Source organism: Schistocerca cancellata, chromosome 5 (genome assembly GCF_023864275.1).
Source record: "Schistocerca cancellata isolate TAMUIC-IGC-003103 chromosome 5, iqSchCanc2.1, whole genome shotgun sequence".
In the NCBI taxonomy this organism is placed as follows: Eukaryota; Metazoa; Arthropoda; class Insecta; order Orthoptera; family Acrididae; genus Schistocerca; species Schistocerca cancellata.
In genome coordinates this window covers 615,449,805-615,469,085 of record NC_064630.1, presented here as the reverse complement: position 1 = coordinate 615,469,085, position 19,281 = coordinate 615,449,805, and the positions used below count along the sequence as shown (strand labels likewise).

Genomic DNA, 19,281 nt, shown 5'->3' with positions numbered 1-19,281 from the left:
GGAGAAATAGGCGCTATTGCAGTGGGCAACACTCGGGAAAGAGGAACAAGTTTTTGACTCAGAATTCCCGGCAAACAATTCTGATGGCGTGTTCACAACTTAACCATTGTGCTGACATAAAGGTCAGCCGCTCTAACAAGACCAGGGCCTCCTTTCAGAGGGGAAAAGTAAGTGTGTTATAACGAACTTTGAATGTAAGATCCACGCTCACGAAATAGCCAGACGATGCTTGCTACGTGTTCGTCATTCCCTTCGGCGCTGGTAAGCTGTAGGCCAAATGCTGCATCCTAGAAGAGAGATGCACCACGTCCAAAACTCTCACCAGATTATTTTTGTGTGTTCACTCCTAAGGGGACAAACTGCTGAGGTTATCGGCCACTAGGCTTACACACTACTTAAACTAACTTAACCTAACTTATGCTAAGAACAGCACACACACCCACGCCCGAGGGAGGACTCGAACCTCCGCGGGAGGGGCAACGCAATCCGTGACATGGCACCTCAAACCGCACAGGCACTCAGCATGGCTTCTTTTTTTTTGTCATCAGTCTACTGACTGGTTTGATGCGGCCCGCCACGAATTCCTTTCCTGTGCTAACCTCTTCATCTCAGAGTAGCACTTGCAACCTACGTCCTCAATTATTTGCTTGACGTATTCCAATCTCTGTCTTCCTCTACAGTTTTTGTCCTCTACAGCTCCCTCTAGTACCATGGAAGTCATTCCCTCATGTCTTAGCAGATGTCCTATCATCCTGTCCCTTCTCCTTATCAGTGTTTTTCACATATTCCTTTCCTCTCCGATTCTGCGTAGAACCTCCTCATTCCTAACCTTATCAGTCCACTTAATTTTCAACATTCGTCTGTAGCACCACATCTCAAATTCTTCGATTCTCTTCTGATCCGGTTTTCCCACAGTCCATGTTTCACTACCATACACTGCTGTACTCCAGACGTACATCCTCAGAAATTTCTTCCTCAAATTAAGGCCGGTATTTGATATTAGTAGACTTCTCTTAGCCAGAAATGCCTTTTTTGCCATAGCGAGTCTGCTTTTGATGTCCTCCTTGCTCCGTCCGTCATTGGTTATTTCACTGCCTAGGTAGCAGAATTCCTTAACTTCATTGACTTCGTGCCCATCAATCCTGATGTTAAGTTTCTCGCTGCTCTCATTTCTACTACTTCTCATTACCTTCGTCTTTCTCCGATTTCCTCTCAAACCACACTGTGTACTGATTAGACTGTTCATTCCGTTCATCACATCATATAATTCTTCTTCACTTTCACTCAGGATAGCAATGTCATCAGCCAATCGTATCATTGATATCCTTTCACCTTGTATTTTAATTCCACTCCTGAACCTTTCTTTTATTTCCATCATTGCTTCCTCGATGTACAGATTGAAGAGTAGGCTACAGCCTTGTCTTACACCCTTCTTAATACGAGCACTTCGTTCTTGATCGTCCACTCTTATTATTCCCTCTTGGTTGTTGTACATTGTATATGACCCGTCTCTCCCTATAGCTTACCCATACATTTTTCAGATTCTCGAACAGCTTGCACCATTTTATATTGTCGAACGGTTTTTCCAGGTCGACATATCCTATGAAAGTGTCTTGATTTTTCTTTAGCCTTGCTTCCATTATTAGCCGTAACGTCAGAATTGCCTCTCTCGTCCCTTTACTTTTCCTAAAGCCAAACTGATCGTCACCTAGCGCATGGCTAACCAGATTATTGCGAATACTTGTGTCGATCGCTTGAAGGAGGCGTTTCTAGTCAGCTCCAGCCGTTTTGTGTATGTCATGTGCGAAGTTAACTCCCGAGCATTTCAGAGTGCTCGTGGACTGCAGTGGAGCCACACTCCCTTCCCTAAGACGCCTGCCTGTGTTCAAAGCACCAGACTTCGTCAAGGTGGCCCGTGTCACATCTGTAACTGCCTGCCCTCCACATCTTCTACATCTACATCGACATCTACATGGATAATCTGCAATTCACACTTAAGTGCGTGGCAGAGGGCTCATCGATCTATTTTCATACTGCTTTTCTACCATTCCACCTCCGAAAGGCGCGTGGGGAGAACGAACACCTAAATCTTTCCGTTCAAGTTCTGATTTCTCTTATTTTATTATGATGATCATTTCTCCCTACGTAGGTGGGTGTCAACAAAATATTTTCGCATTCGGAAAAGAAAGTTGGTCACTGAAATTTCGTAAATAGATCTCGCCGCAAAGAAAACCTCCTTTGTTTCAGTGACTGCCACCCCAACTCGCGCACCATATCAGTGACAGTCCCGCCCCTTATTGTGCGATAACACGAAACGAGCTGCTCTTCTTTGCACTTTTTCGATGTCCTCCGTCAATACTACGGCACAGCAATGTTCTAGCAGAGGACGGACAAGTGTAATGTAGGCTGTCTCTTTAGTGGGTTTGTCGCATCTTCCAAGTGTTCTGCCAACAAAGCTCAGTCTTTGTTTCACCTTCTCCACAATATTTTCTATGTGGTCTTTCCAATTTAAGATGCTCGTAATTTTAATTCCTAGGTATCTAGTCGAATTGACAGCCCTTAGATTTGTGTGAATTATCGTATACCCAAAATTTATCGGTTTTCTTTTAGTACCCATGTGGATGACCTCCACTTTCCTTTGTTTAGTGCCACCAAACAGAAATTCTCTCTAGATCATTTTGTTATGGGATCCGATCGTCTGATGATTTTACTAGAGGGTAAATTGCAGCGTTATCTGAAAACAATCTAAGGGGGCTGCTAAGATTATCACCTAGATCATTTATGTAAATCAGGAACAGCAGAGGGAGGTGATCGACATTTAATTTCTATGTGCCTCGACTGCGCCACAATCTCTGCCGTCGGAGAGAGTGTTTCTGAATGCGATATTGTCAAAGAAAGACGTGGACCACAGCTCAATGTCAATTGGCGCAGCTGTGAGGCCGGGGGAGATATACACGCTATCAAGACGACGAATGGCTCGTAATGTAGGTAAAATCCACTTCGATCAGCATGCACGCGTTCCCACGTGTCAGCGAGATTCTAGTACTGCATCAGCAGTTGTAGTTCCTTGCATGTGGTATGATGAGGGAAATGATTCTTCTGGGATTTCATGCAGTTGAAGCTCCCATTAAGATTCAAATGTTCGTAGCGGTCCACAATTACGGGCGCCACTTCTTCCGAATACCACCCCGACCGTTCTGCCGCTTTCCCGAGCCAGAGGGAGCGTAAACACTGATGATCCGAACACCATGGAAGGTCATCGCAAGATCTCTGCCCGACAGCAGATAAAAAAAATAATATCTTCAGCCGCGATACCATTTTCATGTTATTTTTCGTTCATCTTGGCTCGCACAATATGCTCGAGTAAGTGGTATGTAAAATTTCTCATTTCTCATGGTATATAATCGGTTATGGTAATTGGAAACGCTCTTCAAAATAAATTATTACGACAGCATCTTCCCTTTATTTGTGTCTGCTTTTGCTAATAGCGGATCAGTACTCTTTTTAGCCACTCGATCACTGTTAATCGAGACAGATAACTCAAGACTTATCTGGCATATCAGTCATAATTTTCGTCTTATTCATCAGAAACGAGAACATTAGAAGGTAGGCAACGACCTGCACACTATCTTATCTCTGGCTAACATCATCTCAAGCCGTGGTTAATGGCCGAATTATTATTTGACATTTTATTATAAATTTGACGAATGTAGCTCCTAACCGCAATGGAACGTGGGATAAAATATGAGATGTCACAGTGGCACCTGTGCAACGAGCACAGTGTAAGATCCCAACAGTGCCACCACACTTACAGTCACCCTAACCTTAGACCACTTTACACCACTCCTAAAGAGGTCTCTTATGACTACGAAGCAGCTTGGGTCGTAGATAAAGTGGGGTACAAAGGAGGGTTAATCATAAAATTTTAATTATCACTTCGTAAAATTAAAGTTACGTAACTAATTTCGTGTTTGTTTACAGTTACATGACTGCCGTTCGAGTAAACAGTGCAATTCCCTGTTCACAGTAACGCTGCACTCCGATAGAGGCGACAAAGAGAATGGCCGGAGTTGGCTACTCCAGGGGTGTGCTGCGGAGGTGTGGAATGGATTTCAATGTGAACCACGTCATGTGCCTGCAATAAACAATAAATTAATTACATAAATTTATTTTTTCTGGGTGACAAACAAAACAGTGTGGCTAACGTTCGTTCCTCAAGGAAAAACTGTAACGTAAACTGTATATTTGTCTCTCTTTTACTGCGACTTTACATTTAATGTCACAGCAGAAGAAGTTAGTGTCTACTTAAGTTTAAAGTAATGTGTTGGACTGTGTTTTCTTACTACATGTTTCCGAATTTATTTCTCATAAAAATATTCATTTTAAGTAGGCTCCCTCTTTAGGGTTCTTTCCTTTAGCAATTCTCATTATATACACGCCTAGCGCTCATGACAGTTAATGTTCTTAGGACTACTAACTCGCTATAGCTGCGGAAATCATTGCTTTGTCTATACTTGTCTTGTACTGCTCGTATCCATGTTGAGCTATCCGTTACCATTTCTCTCCAATCTTTCATTACATTATCGATTGTCTTATTGGAGATTTTCGTAATTTTGAGAATCTCAATTGATCCCATTATTACTTCTGTCCTCTCTTCTCTCTCATTCTTGTTGTAAGCCACTAGCAATCTCGATGTGTGCTACTAGCTATCTCACCTACCTTCATATTCTCACTTCTCCACCTCTCTTGTAGTTGTGCACTGTTACCCATGTATATAGTGTTATAAGCACTTAAATTTATATCAGTAGAGCTTTTTCCCGACGTAAATGTACTTGAAACTGTAGTGACATCGTTATCCATCCTCAATCCATCCCTTTATGTAATACATCTTTTCTTCTCCTTCTCAAGCAATGCTCTTAAATAAATGAATTTATGGGTCTTGTGCAGTTTCGCCAACACATTTTCAATTCTTCGACTGCCTTTCTTCGAAATGTAATACTAATATTTAATACTAATATTCAGACCAGCCAATATTGCACTCCACGTCAACTCCCTCACCATTTCTTCTACATCGCCTTTGTATGCAGATGTTAGTAATATCATCTGTGTAAACCATTCATTGTTTTAATTTAATAGCAATCTCCGAAATTATTTTTGCTTATCAGCAACCGTAATAATATCCCTCAAAACTAGCTTAAAATTATATATGGATACATAAGTTGCCTACCCCCATGAACCATGGACCTTGCCGTTGGTGGGGAAACTTGCGTGCCTCAGCGATACGGATGGCCGTACCGTAGGTGCAACCACAACGGGGGGGGGGGGGGGGGGGGGAGATATCTGTTGAGAGGCCAGACAAACGTGTGATTCCTGAAGAGGGTCTGCAGCCTTTTCAGTAGTTGTAGGGGCAACAGTATGGATGATTGACTGATCTGGCCTTGTAACACTAACCAAAACAGCCTTGCTGTGCTGGTACTGCGAACGGCAGGAAGCAAGGGGAAACTACAGCCGCAATTGTTTCCGAGGTCATGTGGCTTTACTGTATGGTCAAATGTGATGGCGTCCTCTTGGGTAAAATATTGCGGAGGTAAAATAGTCCCCCACTCGGATCTCTGGGCGGGGGCTACTGAAGAGGACGTCGTTATCAGGAGAAAGAAAACTGGCGTTTTACGGATCGGAGTGTGGAATGTCAGATCCCTTAATCGGGCGGGTAGGTTAGAAAATTTGAAAAGGGAAATGGATAGGTTACAGTTAGATATAGTGGGAATTAGTGAAGTTCGGTGGCAGGAGGAACAAGACTTTTGGTCAGGCGAATACAGGGTTATAAATACAAAATCAAATAGGGGTAATGCAGGAGTAGGTTTAATAATGAATGAAAAAAATAGGAGTGCGGGTAAGCTACTACAATCAGCATAGTGAACGCATTATAGTGGCCAAGATAGACACGAAGCCCATGCCTACTACAGTTGTACAAGTTTATATGCCAACTAGCTCTGCAGATGATGAAGAAATTAATGAAATGTATGATGAGATAAAAGACATTATTCAGGTAGTGAAGGGAGACGAAAATTTAATAGTCATGGGTGACTGGAATTCGAGAGTAGGAAAAGGGAGTGAAGGATACATAGTAGGTGAATAAGGATTGGAGGAGAGAAATGAAAGAGGAAGAAGTCTGGTAGAATTTTGTACAGAGCATAACTTAATCATAGCTAACACTTGGTTCAAGAATCATAAAAGAAGGTTGTACACATGGAAGAATCCTGGAGATACTAGAAGGTATCAGATAGATTATGTAATTGTAAGACAGATATTTAGGACTCAGGTTTTAAATTGTAAGACATTTCCAGGGGCAGATGTGAACTCTGGTCACAATCTGTTGGTTATAAACTGTAGATTAAAATTGAAAAAACTGCAAAAAGGTGGGAATTTAAGCAGATGGGACCTGGATAAACTGAAAGAACTAGAGGTTCTACAGAGTTTCAGGGAGAGCATAAGCGAACAACTGGCAGGAATGGGGGAAAGAAGTACAGTCGAAGATGAATGGGTAGCTCTGAGGGATGAAGTAGTGAAGGCAGCAGATGATCAAGTAGGTAAAAAGACTAGGGCTAGTAGAAATCCTTGGGTAACAGAACAAATATTGAATTTAATTGATGAAAGGAGAAAATATGAAAATGCAGTAAATGACGCAGGCAAAAAGGAATAGAAACTTCTCAAAAATGAGATCTACAGGAAGTGCAAAATGGCTAAGCAGGGATGGCTAGAAGACAAATGTAAGGATGTAGAGGCTTATCTCATTAGGGGTAAGATAGATACTGCCTACACGATAATGAAAGAGACCTTTGGATAAGAGAAAGCCACTTGTATGAATATCAAGAGCTCAGATGGAAACCCAGTTCTAAGCAAAGAAGGGAAAGCAGAAAGGTGGAAGGAGCATAAAGAGGGTCTATACAAGGGCGGTGTACTTGGGGACAATATTAGGGAAATGGAAGAGGATGTAGATGAAGACAAAATAGGACAAACGATATGTAACACCCCACCCGTCACTTAGCTGGTTTTTGGCGTGTGTTCACCCCAACTAATTGACTAACAGATCAACAGAGAGCGCAAAACTGCCGCAATATCGGAAAACACAAAAAAGTAAAAGGACCCTGTGACTCCTGATTGAACTTCGGTGGCAGTGTTGACATTAATTTATTCAGAATTTATCACTTTTAATTAAAAAGGGATGCACATTGATGTTATATTCAGCTATTGAATACCAGATGCAAATGTTGAACATAAAATTAATTAAGAAAGGGACTTGGGATTTCAACTACTTGATTGAAAATAGATGCAGTCGATTAGCACAAATTTTAACTCCTGACCTTGAATCATCACATTACAAGACTCTCCTATCAGGCAGTGGTAATAGATTGCGTTTGCGTGGAGTAGAGCGCGATAATTCAAAAGTAATTCCTATCGACTGACCCAGGCGTAATGCGAAGTGCGAGAAGAATTCTGCAATACACGGCCCATGAAACCCACGTGGAAACTTTGCCAACGTGATCCAACAAATTAATCAGTGGCCGGAGAGGGCACAATATCACTGAATACAGTGTGGCAGAGCGTCGTCGTTGTGCAGACGTCGGCCGGCCTCGTGGTGCTGCAAGTCTGCACTCATCTATTCACTCCTAGTTATCTTGCTCAGTACATAGCTGAACCAAAACTTTCTATCTACAAGCTCAATCGTTCGATTTGCTAAGACCTAAACTGCAGAGATGCTCACTCTTTCTCAGGCAAGCTGAGTAAAGAACGCCACATCCGCACTCTAGGCAAGCTGGGAATGGAAGACCTCTACGGAGACTTCTCACAGTCCGCTCTTCGCCTCAGTTTCCCCTCCAGCAAAATCACTTACGCCAATTGCAGCGCAAGTCACATTAATTATGCGTCGCTTCCCAGGGCCGACCAATGCCTGCTCTGGGAAATGAACAAATTCCCATAAAATTTCCCTTCCTCTCAACTTCTGCTATATAGCTCCTCCCAGGCCACCCATCAAGGTTAGTGTCTGCACAAACACCAAGTTCTCCGGAATTCTGACTCCCAGGAGAGTACTTCAAATTTCTTGGTCCTACGTTCCCATCGGACACCAGCGTATTTCATTCTGTCGCTCTTCACCTGATTTGCTTCAGACTCTGCAGACCATGAATGCAGCGTGAAGTTGCTATAGTCACGAACACACATATTTTGAACTCAGTTGACCGCTCAACAGTAGCTTTCACAGAAAACGGGAAGACGGACGTTTATCAACAGGCGTAGTTTATCAACTGGCCTCCAGTAAATCGACGCGTTTCCACAAAGTTTTCATGTTGTGTGAATTACTTTAAAACCATCACCCGACATTAATTATTCCAATATGTCCATACTATACCCTCTACAAGATGCATTGTGCCTTGTTAGTCACTTTAGTTCAGCCCTACTGTTCGCTCAACGTGAGTTAGGTGGTCTTTTATGACTTCATGTAAGGGGAATAGTTCTTGCCACGTTACAGATACTGCGTGAAGAGTTTGACAGAGCACTGAAAGACCTGAGTCGAAACAAGGCCTTGGGAGTAGACAACATTTCATTGGCACTGCTGACGGCCTTGGCAGAGCCAGTCCTGACAAAACTCTACCATCTGGTGAGCAAGATGTATGACACAGGCGAAATACCCTCAGACTTCAAGAAGAATATAATAATTCCAATCCCAAAGAAAGCAGATGTTGACAGATGTGAAAATTACCAAACTATCAGTTTATAAGTCACAGCTGCAAAATAATAACGCGAATTCTTTACAGACAAATGGAGAAACTGGTAGAAGCCGACCTCGGAGAAGATCAGTTTGGATTCTGCAGAAATGTTGGAACACGTGAGGCAATACTGATCCTATGACCTACCTTAGAAAATAGATTAAATAAAGGCAAAAACCTACGTTTCTATAATTTGTAGTCTCAGAGAAAGATTTTGACAATGTTGACGGGAATACTCTGATTCAAATTCTGAAGGTGGCAGGGGAAAAACACAGGGAGCGAAAGGCTATTTACAATTTGTACAGAAACCAGATGGCAGTTTTATAAGAGTCGAGGGGCATGAAAGGGAAGTAGTGGTTGGGAAGGGAGTGAGACAGGGTTGTAGCCTGTCCCTGATGTTATTCAATCTGTATATTGAGCAAGCAGTAAGGGAAAGAAAAGAAAAATTCGGACTAGGTATTAAAATCCGTAGAGAAGAAATAAAAACATTGAGGTTCGCCGATGACATTGTAATTCTGTCAGAGACAGCAAAGGACTTGGAAGAGCAGTTGAACGGAATGGACAGTGTCTTAAAAGGAGGATATAAGATGAACATCAACAAAAGCAAAACGAGGATAATGGAATGTAATCGAATGAAGTCGGGTGATGCTGAGGGAATTGGTTTAAGAAAAGAGACACTTAAACTAGTAAAGAAGTTTTTCTATTTGGGGAGGAAAATAACTGATGATGGTCGAAGTAGAGAGGATATAAAATGTAGACTGGCAATGGCAAGGAAAGCGCTTCTGAAGAAGAGAAATTTGTTAACATCGAGCATAGATTTAAGTGTCAGGAAGTCGTTTCTGAAAGTATTTGTATGGAATCTAGCCATGTATGGAAGTGAAACATAGAAGATAAATAATTTAGACGAGAAGAGAATAGAAGCTTTCGAAATGTGGTGTTACAGAAGAATGATGAAGGTCAGGTGAGTAGATGACATAACTAAAGAGGAGGTATTGCAATGAATTGGGGAGAAGAGGAGTTTGTGGCACAACTTGACTAGCAGAAGGGACCGGTTGGTAGGACATATTCTGATGCATGACCTTTTATGACTGTGATATTACTACTCTTCGTTTATATTTCCACATCGATTTGCTGCTACCTTCGTTTCATGCAGTATAGTGCATACAGTTTGTCGTTGAAAGCTGTCATGAAATCTGAAGAAGTCTCCATCATGGTATTTGGATTTTCGTTAGTAGTTTACTTATTAAAACATTAAAGGAATGAGATATTTCAATTTTTGTTCCACTTATGTTAACGTTTAAACCCAGTTTAGTTGTTTACAATTGAAGAAAATTCTTTCATATCATGTTACACTTAAGTGTTCAGCCAAAGGACTTAGTGCTCATCTAATTAATTAATTTTATATGTATAGACTGCTTACCGCCGGAGGTTGAAAGGACTTCACTTGGTGAATGCATCGAAGATTCTACATTCAGCCATGAAAATAGTGAAGCTGGTGCTATCTGAAATTTTGCAAAAGAGGGTAAGTTACGCATATCATTCACTGTTTTTTTCTGCTTCTTATCTATCAAATGAAATCTGCTTGTATGTAAACCCATACGCACAATACGTTTTACAATTCGGACAATGTACAGCCTCTCGCTATGTTTAGCCTCCTCACTCATATGCCGCACGGCACGGTACAAACTCCACGTAAGCAGCATAAGTAGCTACGCATTATGGCTGCGTAAAAGTGGCTTCGTATAGTCGCCTGTCAGGATTTACTTGTGTTAACGTATACTTTCCAAATAGTGTCAGATAAGAGTACCGATCTGGCACACGTTTTTGGACTGTAAAGTGTTTTTCTTGTCGAACAAGATTTCTAATGTAAACGTCGCCATAAAAGAACTTTGACATCGTGTTAGAGCCGTTCGGCCCACTGGACGTCTTCACCTGACCAGCCAGGACACTGTTTTATTTGTATGTGCTGTCTTATTAGTATGTGCTGTGGCGGAGTGGTTACACGACAATAACATCCCTGCAATGGACTGGCCTGCACAAAGTCCTGACCGGAATCCTATAGAACCCCTTTGGGAGGTTTTGGAATGCCGACTTCGTGCCAGGCCTTACCTACCGATATGGATACCTGTCCTCAGCGCAGCACTCCGGAAGAATGGTCTGTCATTCCCCAAGAAACCTTCCAGCTCCTGATTGGACGTATGCTTGCGAAAGTGGAAGCTGTCATCAAGGTTAAGGGTGGGCCAATACCATGCAGAATTCCAGCATTACCGGTGAATGGGGCCACGATCTTGTAAGTCATTTTCAGCCATGCGTCCGGATACTTTTGATCATATTTGCGAGGTGGGCTGCCACCTCGATAGTTTCTGATATTGGCCGTTCACCTCTACATGGCTGGCTTTCGGTTTTACGGAACCCTTCTCCGTCATATCTTATTACTTTTGTGACACAGAATTTTTTTTTTTTTTTTTTTTTGCGGATAATCTATTCCATGGTAGTGACTGTCAAAAAAATGGTTGAAATGGCTCTGAGCACTATGGGACTTAACTTCTGAGGTCATCAGTCCCCTATTACTTAGAACTACTCAAACCTACCTATCTTAAGAATATCACACACATCCATGCCCGAGGCAGGATTCGAACCTGCGACCGTAGCGGTCGCGCGGCTACAGACTGTAACGCCTAGAACCGCTCGGGTGACTGTCAACGGTTGTTCTTGTAATAATGTGTTATTACGTTCTTATATCATGACTTGACTCCATTTTGCACCTGAAGATGCAGCCGTGAGTGCTGTGGTACTGGTAGTGCCTAAGAATAAAAGAGTTTTACAACTGAAGCAGTTTTATTTCTTAATATGGTTTCTTGTGGCTGTGATTACCCGAACTATATTTTTTTGTATGTAAAGGAGTGAGATCGGTTGTCGAATGCTGTGACATTCTAGGATGGTGGTAGTTGCAGTAGTGAAAAAGCATACAACACATTTCAGGGAAAGTAAGAGCATTGGACCAAAAATTAGTCTCTCCAATAGCACTCTGATCGCTTCGTAGCACTGTAAATGCCGTAGAACAGATACGTAGCGGTCGTCGGAACCTCCGATGCCGTCGTATGACATGGCAGTTGAGTGCTATGTGTGCCAGCGGTTGTATCAAATCGGCAGCGTGACAGACTGACGGAATCGAGCTTGGACGTCCACGTCACCACACTAGGAGTAAATTTTGGTCTAGCAACCCAGGCAGGCCTGTGTGTCCACAAATAATGTTGTTCGATCGCCGCAACGTAAAACAACGCAAGAGCAGTAGCTGTAAAAAGATTCTAACCTGTCAGTTGAATTTGTAAACCGAAGGGGACTGCTGTCAGCTGCAATCATCTTCAGTTTACATATAATTTGTGACTGTAGGCTTTCCCGGCGTAAACTATTGATGAAGATTTCTCGGGCCTCCGGACGGGTGGTAGCGTTGATATCTCGCGACGTTTCGGAAAGTGTCGCACTACCAATCTTCGCCAGAAGTTCTAATCTGCCAGAAAGTTTCATACCAGCGCACACTCCGCTACAGAGTGGTAATTTCATTTGGGACTGTAGTTTTCAAAACGCTTATATTATAATCTAATGACCTGATGTTTTTCTCTTCTCAGTTGATGCACTCGTAGAACGTACCTTCAGCCCACTGTGTGTGGAGGTTGTATTTCAGGGTGGAAGGTGTTTTGTGATGTTTTCAGGGTGTTGTCAGTGCTTAGGCCCACTCATTCAGTTTATAGTGAATATGGCCAGGATGGCCACTTGAACATTCTCCTTAACAAAGTAGGGCCCTTTATTCCATGTCACTGTAATTATTGCTCTTTACACCACCATGTTCCTGTTCGCAGAGTGCAGTAGGTTGTAGGTTTGACGAACACTCAAGCACCGTATCGCTCACTGACTGTGGAACTGTATCATTAGACTTCATTCACATAACAATTTCCGGATTATTTGGAAGAGCTCATGAAATGAAGCAAACATCATACCCACAATTTGGCTGCTCAGTGGGATGTGATCATCAATGAGCAGCTGCAGCTGGGAAAGCATACGTGAAGAAATTTGTGGACTCTGTTACTTACCGAACTGCAACCATGACAGAGGCCACTGGCTGTGGTGGACTGTGTTAGTGTGATGTTTCATGGGATGACTAATTCCTTGTCCGGATTCTTAGCATATTGCATTTTCGATAACACATGCACTTGAATAAAACTTCGCATTCGTGACTGCTAATGACTTCTTGTCACATAACAAAGAACTTTCAGGTCGAATTATTTGGGTATGTTACGAGTGCAGCGAATAGGAAAATACTGTTTTCCTAACGAATAATCGGACGTGTTAACTGCTCTCGACGCATACCATCAAGTGCTCCAGAGTTTCGAGGTTAATGTCACGCGCTTTTCTGCTGTGTTCGGACTGTTTCGTGTCATACCGCCTGTCTGTTGCAGGTGTTCGTGCACCTTCCTGGATCGACGACTCTGTTCGACTACGTGCAGCCTGACTGCGTACCAGACGAGCTGGGAGGCACTGCCGGACCTGTTGATAACTTTTCCTGTAAGCAACTCCTCTAAAAGTACACCGAACAAATTCATCAGCGACTGCCCAGCACCTGTATTTAAAGACCATCCCGCTGCTTACCCGAATTATTCCAGTTGGCCTGAAGTCGTTTCAGTGCGCGAAACAGATTACGTACAGGTTTCTAATTCTTTATGCAACAAAATCTTTGCCTCTGCTGCTTTCATATACTTAGCAAAAAGTATCACTTTGCAATACACAAAGCAGTGTGTTTAAATGTACAGAAGGCATTATTTTTATTTCCTCGCGTTGTATAAACATGGAATGTCTTCATCAGGGCAGCGAGGAATTCAGCTCGCAAGCCACGCCTTGGCGCGCAAGCCATAGAGCTCAGCGTGAATCAACACTTTCCACAGATCCACAACACCATGTCTGAGTGTGACGAATGGTAAGAGGGGTAAATAACGAACGTTCCGTATTTAGATAACAATGCAGTCGCATTGCATATGGCTTGGATTCAAATTATATACTTCTCAACAACAAAGATCAAAAAGGAAACAGATATCCAGTATTATTTAATTACTTTCGACGCAATGAAGATGTGATACAATATTTTTCTTATACAAACTGCAGGCATACAAACAAATGAGGACAATTTTACTGATTTTCGCATTCAAGTTTCCACGTAATCGTGAACTATTTAATATCGTAATCGAATAAATGTGTTTCACACACATATGCTGATCGAAATACACACATCAAAAACAGTTTTGCATCTGCCCGGTTCCCAGAACTCCTGAAGTTGACTGTGTATATTGTGTCACAGATACAGTCCCTTTCACTGTTCAGAGATGCAACTGAACCTGCCCAAAGATATGAACAACCTTGCATGAGCAGCGCCTATTAGACTATTAGACGCCGGGTGTCCGAAGGCTTTTGTCATTCCATCAGGACGGACATAAACGGCTTGTCTTATCTTTTGTTCAACCACATACCTAGACAGTCAGTACCTCGGTTCGATAGCGTCCCCATGTTACTCTGAGCCAGAATGGGCTCTCAACAAGGGAAGTGTCCAGGCGTCTTGGGGTGAACCAATGCGATGTTGTTTGGACATTGAGGAGATTCAGAGATACAGGAACTGACGATGACGTGCCTCGCTCAGGCCGCCCAAGGGCTGCTACTGCAGTGGATGACCGCTACCTACAGATTATAGCTCGGAGGAACATCCACAGCAACGTCACCATGTTAAATAATGCTTTTCGCGAAGCCACAGGACGCCGTGTTACGACTCAAACTATGCGCAATAGGCTACGTGATGCGCTACTTCACTCCCGACGTCCATGGAGAGGTCCATCTTTGCAACCACGACACCATGCAGCGCGGTACAGATGGGCCGAACAACATGCATAATGGACCGCTCAGAATTGGCATCACGTTCTCTTTACCGACGAGTGTCGCATATGCCTTCAATCAGACAATCGTCGAAGACGTCTTTGGAGGCAACACGGTCAGGCTGAACGCCTTAGACACACTGTCCAGCGAGTGCCGCAGTGTGAAGGTTCCCTGCTATTTTGCGGTGGCATTATGTTGGACCGACGTATGGCGCTGGTGGTCATGGAAGGCGCCGTAACGACTGTACGATACGTGAATGCCAGCCTCAGACCGATAGCGCAACCATATCGGCAGAATATTGGCGAGGCATTCAGTTCGTCTTCATGGACGACAATTCGCGCCCCCATCGTGAATATCTTGTAAATGACTTTCTCCAGGATAACGACATCGCTCGACTACAGTGTCCATCATGTTGTCCAGACATGAGCCTTATCGAACATGCCTGAGATAGATTGAAAAGGGCTGTTAGTATGGACGGCGTGACCCACCAACCACTCTGAGGGATCCACCCTGAATCGCCGTTGAAGAGTGGGGCAATGTGAATCAACAGTGCCTTGATGAACTTAGGGATAGCATGAGATGACTAATACAGGCATGCGTCAATGCAAGAGGAAGCGCTACTGGGTATTAGAGGTACCGGTGTGGTCCTGGACCACCACCTATGAAGGTCTCGCTGTATGATGGTACAACATGCAATCATGCAATGTGTGGTTTTCATGAGCAATAAAAAGGGCGGAAATGATGTTTATGTCGATCTCTATTCCAGTTTTCTGTACAGGTTCCAGAACTCTCGGAACCGAGATGATGAAAACATGTCTTGATTTGTGTATTATAGCACTTTTATAAACTCATTGTGGAAACGTGGAACCTAGCCTAAGGAATAGAATGTAGGCGCCCTGAGCAGTTTTAACGTAAACCGATTTGTCTTTAAATCGGCAATCGGTTTGGAGATTAATGATCTACATCTGTAGATGCACAGGGGCACTTTCGACTGAAATGTCAAACGGTCTCGAAATCAGATGAGAGGTTAGCAGTGTCATCAAAACGTTTAGGAAACTGCACTGGGAATTATTACAAGGCCGTAATAAATTCTTCAATTCTCAAGTTAGTAAACTTAGGGAAGTGGTCTTTGTTACTCTCAATTTGTCCTTTGATCACCGCGATTTTCCTTTTAAATGCATCCCCTTCAAATGAGGCTTAAAGTGCATTAAAAAAAAACATTATGACTTAACTTGACATTGTGAATTAACAACCACACCCTACACAGAGATACCAAAGTTAAATACTGACACTCTCAAGCGTATTTCATCACTGAATTAAAAGCCAAATATTTGCTTAAAATAATATTACCGGCGCTGCACCTCTTAGAAACAATTGTTTAACTGTCTTTAAAACATATTAATGATAACTGTAACCGTCCTGACTCTATTACGAATCAGTCAATCCAGAATGAGTACAATTCAAGGACTAACCGGTGGGATGTCCATATTTCCTTCCCTCTTTTCCACAAAGGCGGGCGTGCACGAAGTGCTTCTCCAATGCGATCATATCACTAGCGGCTCAGCCACAAAACGATTTTTTAAAGTTATTAATAAAATGAATTTGTCCCACTTGTCTCCATAATCCCATCATTCACAACTCTTTAATATTCATCATTGTAGTTTTAATTTTAAAGTAGTATTTTTTAATTTGAAATTAATCTTTTAATGTGTAATGTAAAAGCTTAAGTAGCTAGACCATTAAAATGGTGTTAGATCTGTGGGAACACTTCCAAAACGATGTAACAAATATCTGTTGCACTTGAGTTCACAATTTACTCGAAGACTGCAAAATGCAAAATGAATTAACTATTGAAGTACAATTACTGTGACTCAGTGTTAGAGAGCCTTTTCTTCTAAAATTGTATTCTTCAGTATTTGTCGTTCTTCCGATATCACAGAGAAGGTCTAGAAGAAGAATTATTGAGCCACTTTACTGTCAACAGAGACTTAATAACTGAATGACAACTGACAAGCACTGCTTCAAACAGTTGTAAAGGTTATCTTCATGGTAATTCTCGTGAGAATATATCCCCTATGCCACGTTTAAGCACTACGATTTTGTGAATCACTGTGTTCTGAATTGTTAGGTCAGACACTTCTAAAAAATAGATTACGATGCTAGTTAGACATACAAAATTCATTTCGAACTGATATCCAGAGCAAAAACTGCTCTGTATGGTTTACCCAGCATTAGTAACAGTTACGGAAGAAAATTAACACTTGTCTCCTCAAGAAAATACAAACAGTGCTACGTAACGACTTTGATAATAACGATGGCTCAAATTACTCCATACGTACATACAGGAAAGCTACTAAAGACCAGAGTGCTTGTGTAAATTTGGAAGATAAACTGTTCTTTGTGTTTCAGACAAACTTGTGGAGATGGTCAACCGTGAGTGGCTTCTGGAAAAGGACAAGTACATGTCAGACGAGAGCAAACGCCCCCCCGAGAACCGCTATGTTGACACCTACGGAATCGCAGGCTCGTTTAAAAAATTGTCTGTAGACTGAAACACAACTCTTCTTTTCAAGATAGAGAGACCACATTTTTATACACGTATACATACTGTAAAGGATTATCTGTAGCCAATAATCTTAAATAAACCGTTCTCTACTAAATCTCTTAATACTAGTTTCATTTTAAAATTTTTTGTTTACTGTTTTTTTAACATATTGTTTGTATCAATACAACGGCTTATCACTACGTTAATCATCTTCTTCGAGACTACGACGAACTCTTTTACATGTGTTCAACACAACTGCCTTTCAAGAGTTGCCGACAGTTCGAAGGATACAGTTTTAGTTTCTGTAGACCTTCACATTCCTTTTTGGCGTAATGATAACGTTCAATATTACCTCCAGGACTGTGTGTATAGACTTGTGTATACATATGCTTGTATCATTCTTATTTTTTCATGTACAACGATACATTAAAACAGTGTGAAATAGTGTCTGATTTACCAGATACGAAGCAACAGTATTTTCACTTTTATTTTGAGATTGTCAAGAATTTCGTGCTTCTCTCTTTTCCAGTATCACAGTTTTCTGTATGAACTACTGTAGGGGTGGACAAAACTTTGTAAACACAGAATGCACACCGCCTTACCGCGGCTAGTACGATGTGGGACACCCATTGGCCTTCAAAACAGCTTCCAGTCGTCTTTGAAAGGATAGAATCAGCTTCTCTATAGTTTTCAACACAATCCTGTACCATTCTTCCGGTAAATTATTGAGCAATTCGGGTAACTGTGATAGAGGTGGAGATTGACCACGCACACTTCTCCTCACAGCCGAACATAAACGAATAATAATACTGAGGACTGGTGGCTGTGGCACCACTACATCTACAACTACATCCATACTCCGCAAGCCACCTGACGGTGTGTGGCGGAGTAGCCTGGGGAGAAGCAATAACTCATCCTCATATTCACTAACCCAGTCCTGGACACTGTAAGCTGTGTGCACAGGTGCACTGTCGTCTTGGAATGCAGTATCGCCATCGAGGAGCCAGCACTGTGCCATGGGATGGGAGTGATCAGCAAAACTGGCCAAATAATCCTTGGGAATTGTGTGCCCTTGTTGAGTAACCTACTTGGCTCATGGAATACCGCTATTTGGCCGGCCACATCATCACCGAACCTGCACTATGTTTCATTGTTAGGGCGTAAACTTGGGGAGAATTTGGAAACATGAGAGATAAGAACCATCCCAACAAATGACTTTCTTCCATTGCTCTACATTCGAAGTTTTATGTTGCACTTCCACACAGACGTGGAACTGGCCTTAAACACATACACACGAACACACGCACATACACACACACACACACACACACACACACACACACATACACACACACGCGCACACGCACTCACACACACACACACACACACACACACACACACACACACACACAAACAAACTTTCAAGGGGACATTGTAAAGACATTCATGATATCTTGTAGTTGTTGACAACTGCTAATCGATCCCTGCTCTTTGAAAGGCAATATTAACACTACCTCAGTCGTTGTAATGATATTCATTTGATCATCAAATTGAAATTAAATTCCTCTTAACGTATGTATATATTAGACATGCGGCATATCATAGTATTGTGGAAGAATCAAATAAAACATGCACACACTATGCGGATTGCCGTTACGACGTCATAAGGTCGTTCAGTATCACATTAGTTGATAATTAAAAAGTAACAGCATTCTAATGCTTGAGAAAATCTGTGCACTTCAAGTGTTCAACTGTACGTCGGTTGTTTACAAGGTAACACTCGTGGATCTTAAGCTATAAAAAAATAAAAACGCTTTAACTCTGAAGCTGTAAAAAAAACACGCTTACTTTCATGGACTCTGCTCCCACTCCTTCAGCCAAATCACACTCAGATGAAAACAGAAATCCATCGGACAAGAGAGATTTAATATCAGTCTGAAATGTAAGAGAATGATCATAGACATTAATACTTACGATCCCTCTGTATAGGGATGTTCATTAAATCAAATTATTTAGAGAAGTACTCTTGGCGAATCACAACATAAATTCAGAATG

The 19,281-nt window shown here is 42.1% G+C and overlaps 1 protein-coding gene across 2 annotated transcripts in view; it reads left to right on the top strand.

Moving 5' to 3' along the window:
• The window catches only part of LOC126187953 (clavesin-1-like), a 50,414-nt gene extending 33,069 nt beyond the window's left edge, over window positions 1-17,345 (top strand). Inside the window, exons 5-7 of one of the 2 annotated variants that reach the window (XM_049929328.1) lie at window positions 10,177-10,287; window positions 13,223-13,328; window positions 17,091-17,345. In XM_049929328.1, the coding sequence (XP_049785285.1) occupies window positions 10,177-10,287; window positions 13,223-13,328; window positions 17,091-17,233 (360 nt within the window). In that variant the 3' untranslated portion in view covers window positions 17,234-17,345. The remainder of the gene's footprint in view (window positions 1-10,176; window positions 10,288-13,222; window positions 13,329-17,090) is intronic. The other variant, XM_049929329.1, reaches the window with a different exon arrangement.
• The last annotated feature ends 1,936 nt before the right edge of the window (window positions 17,346-19,281 follow it).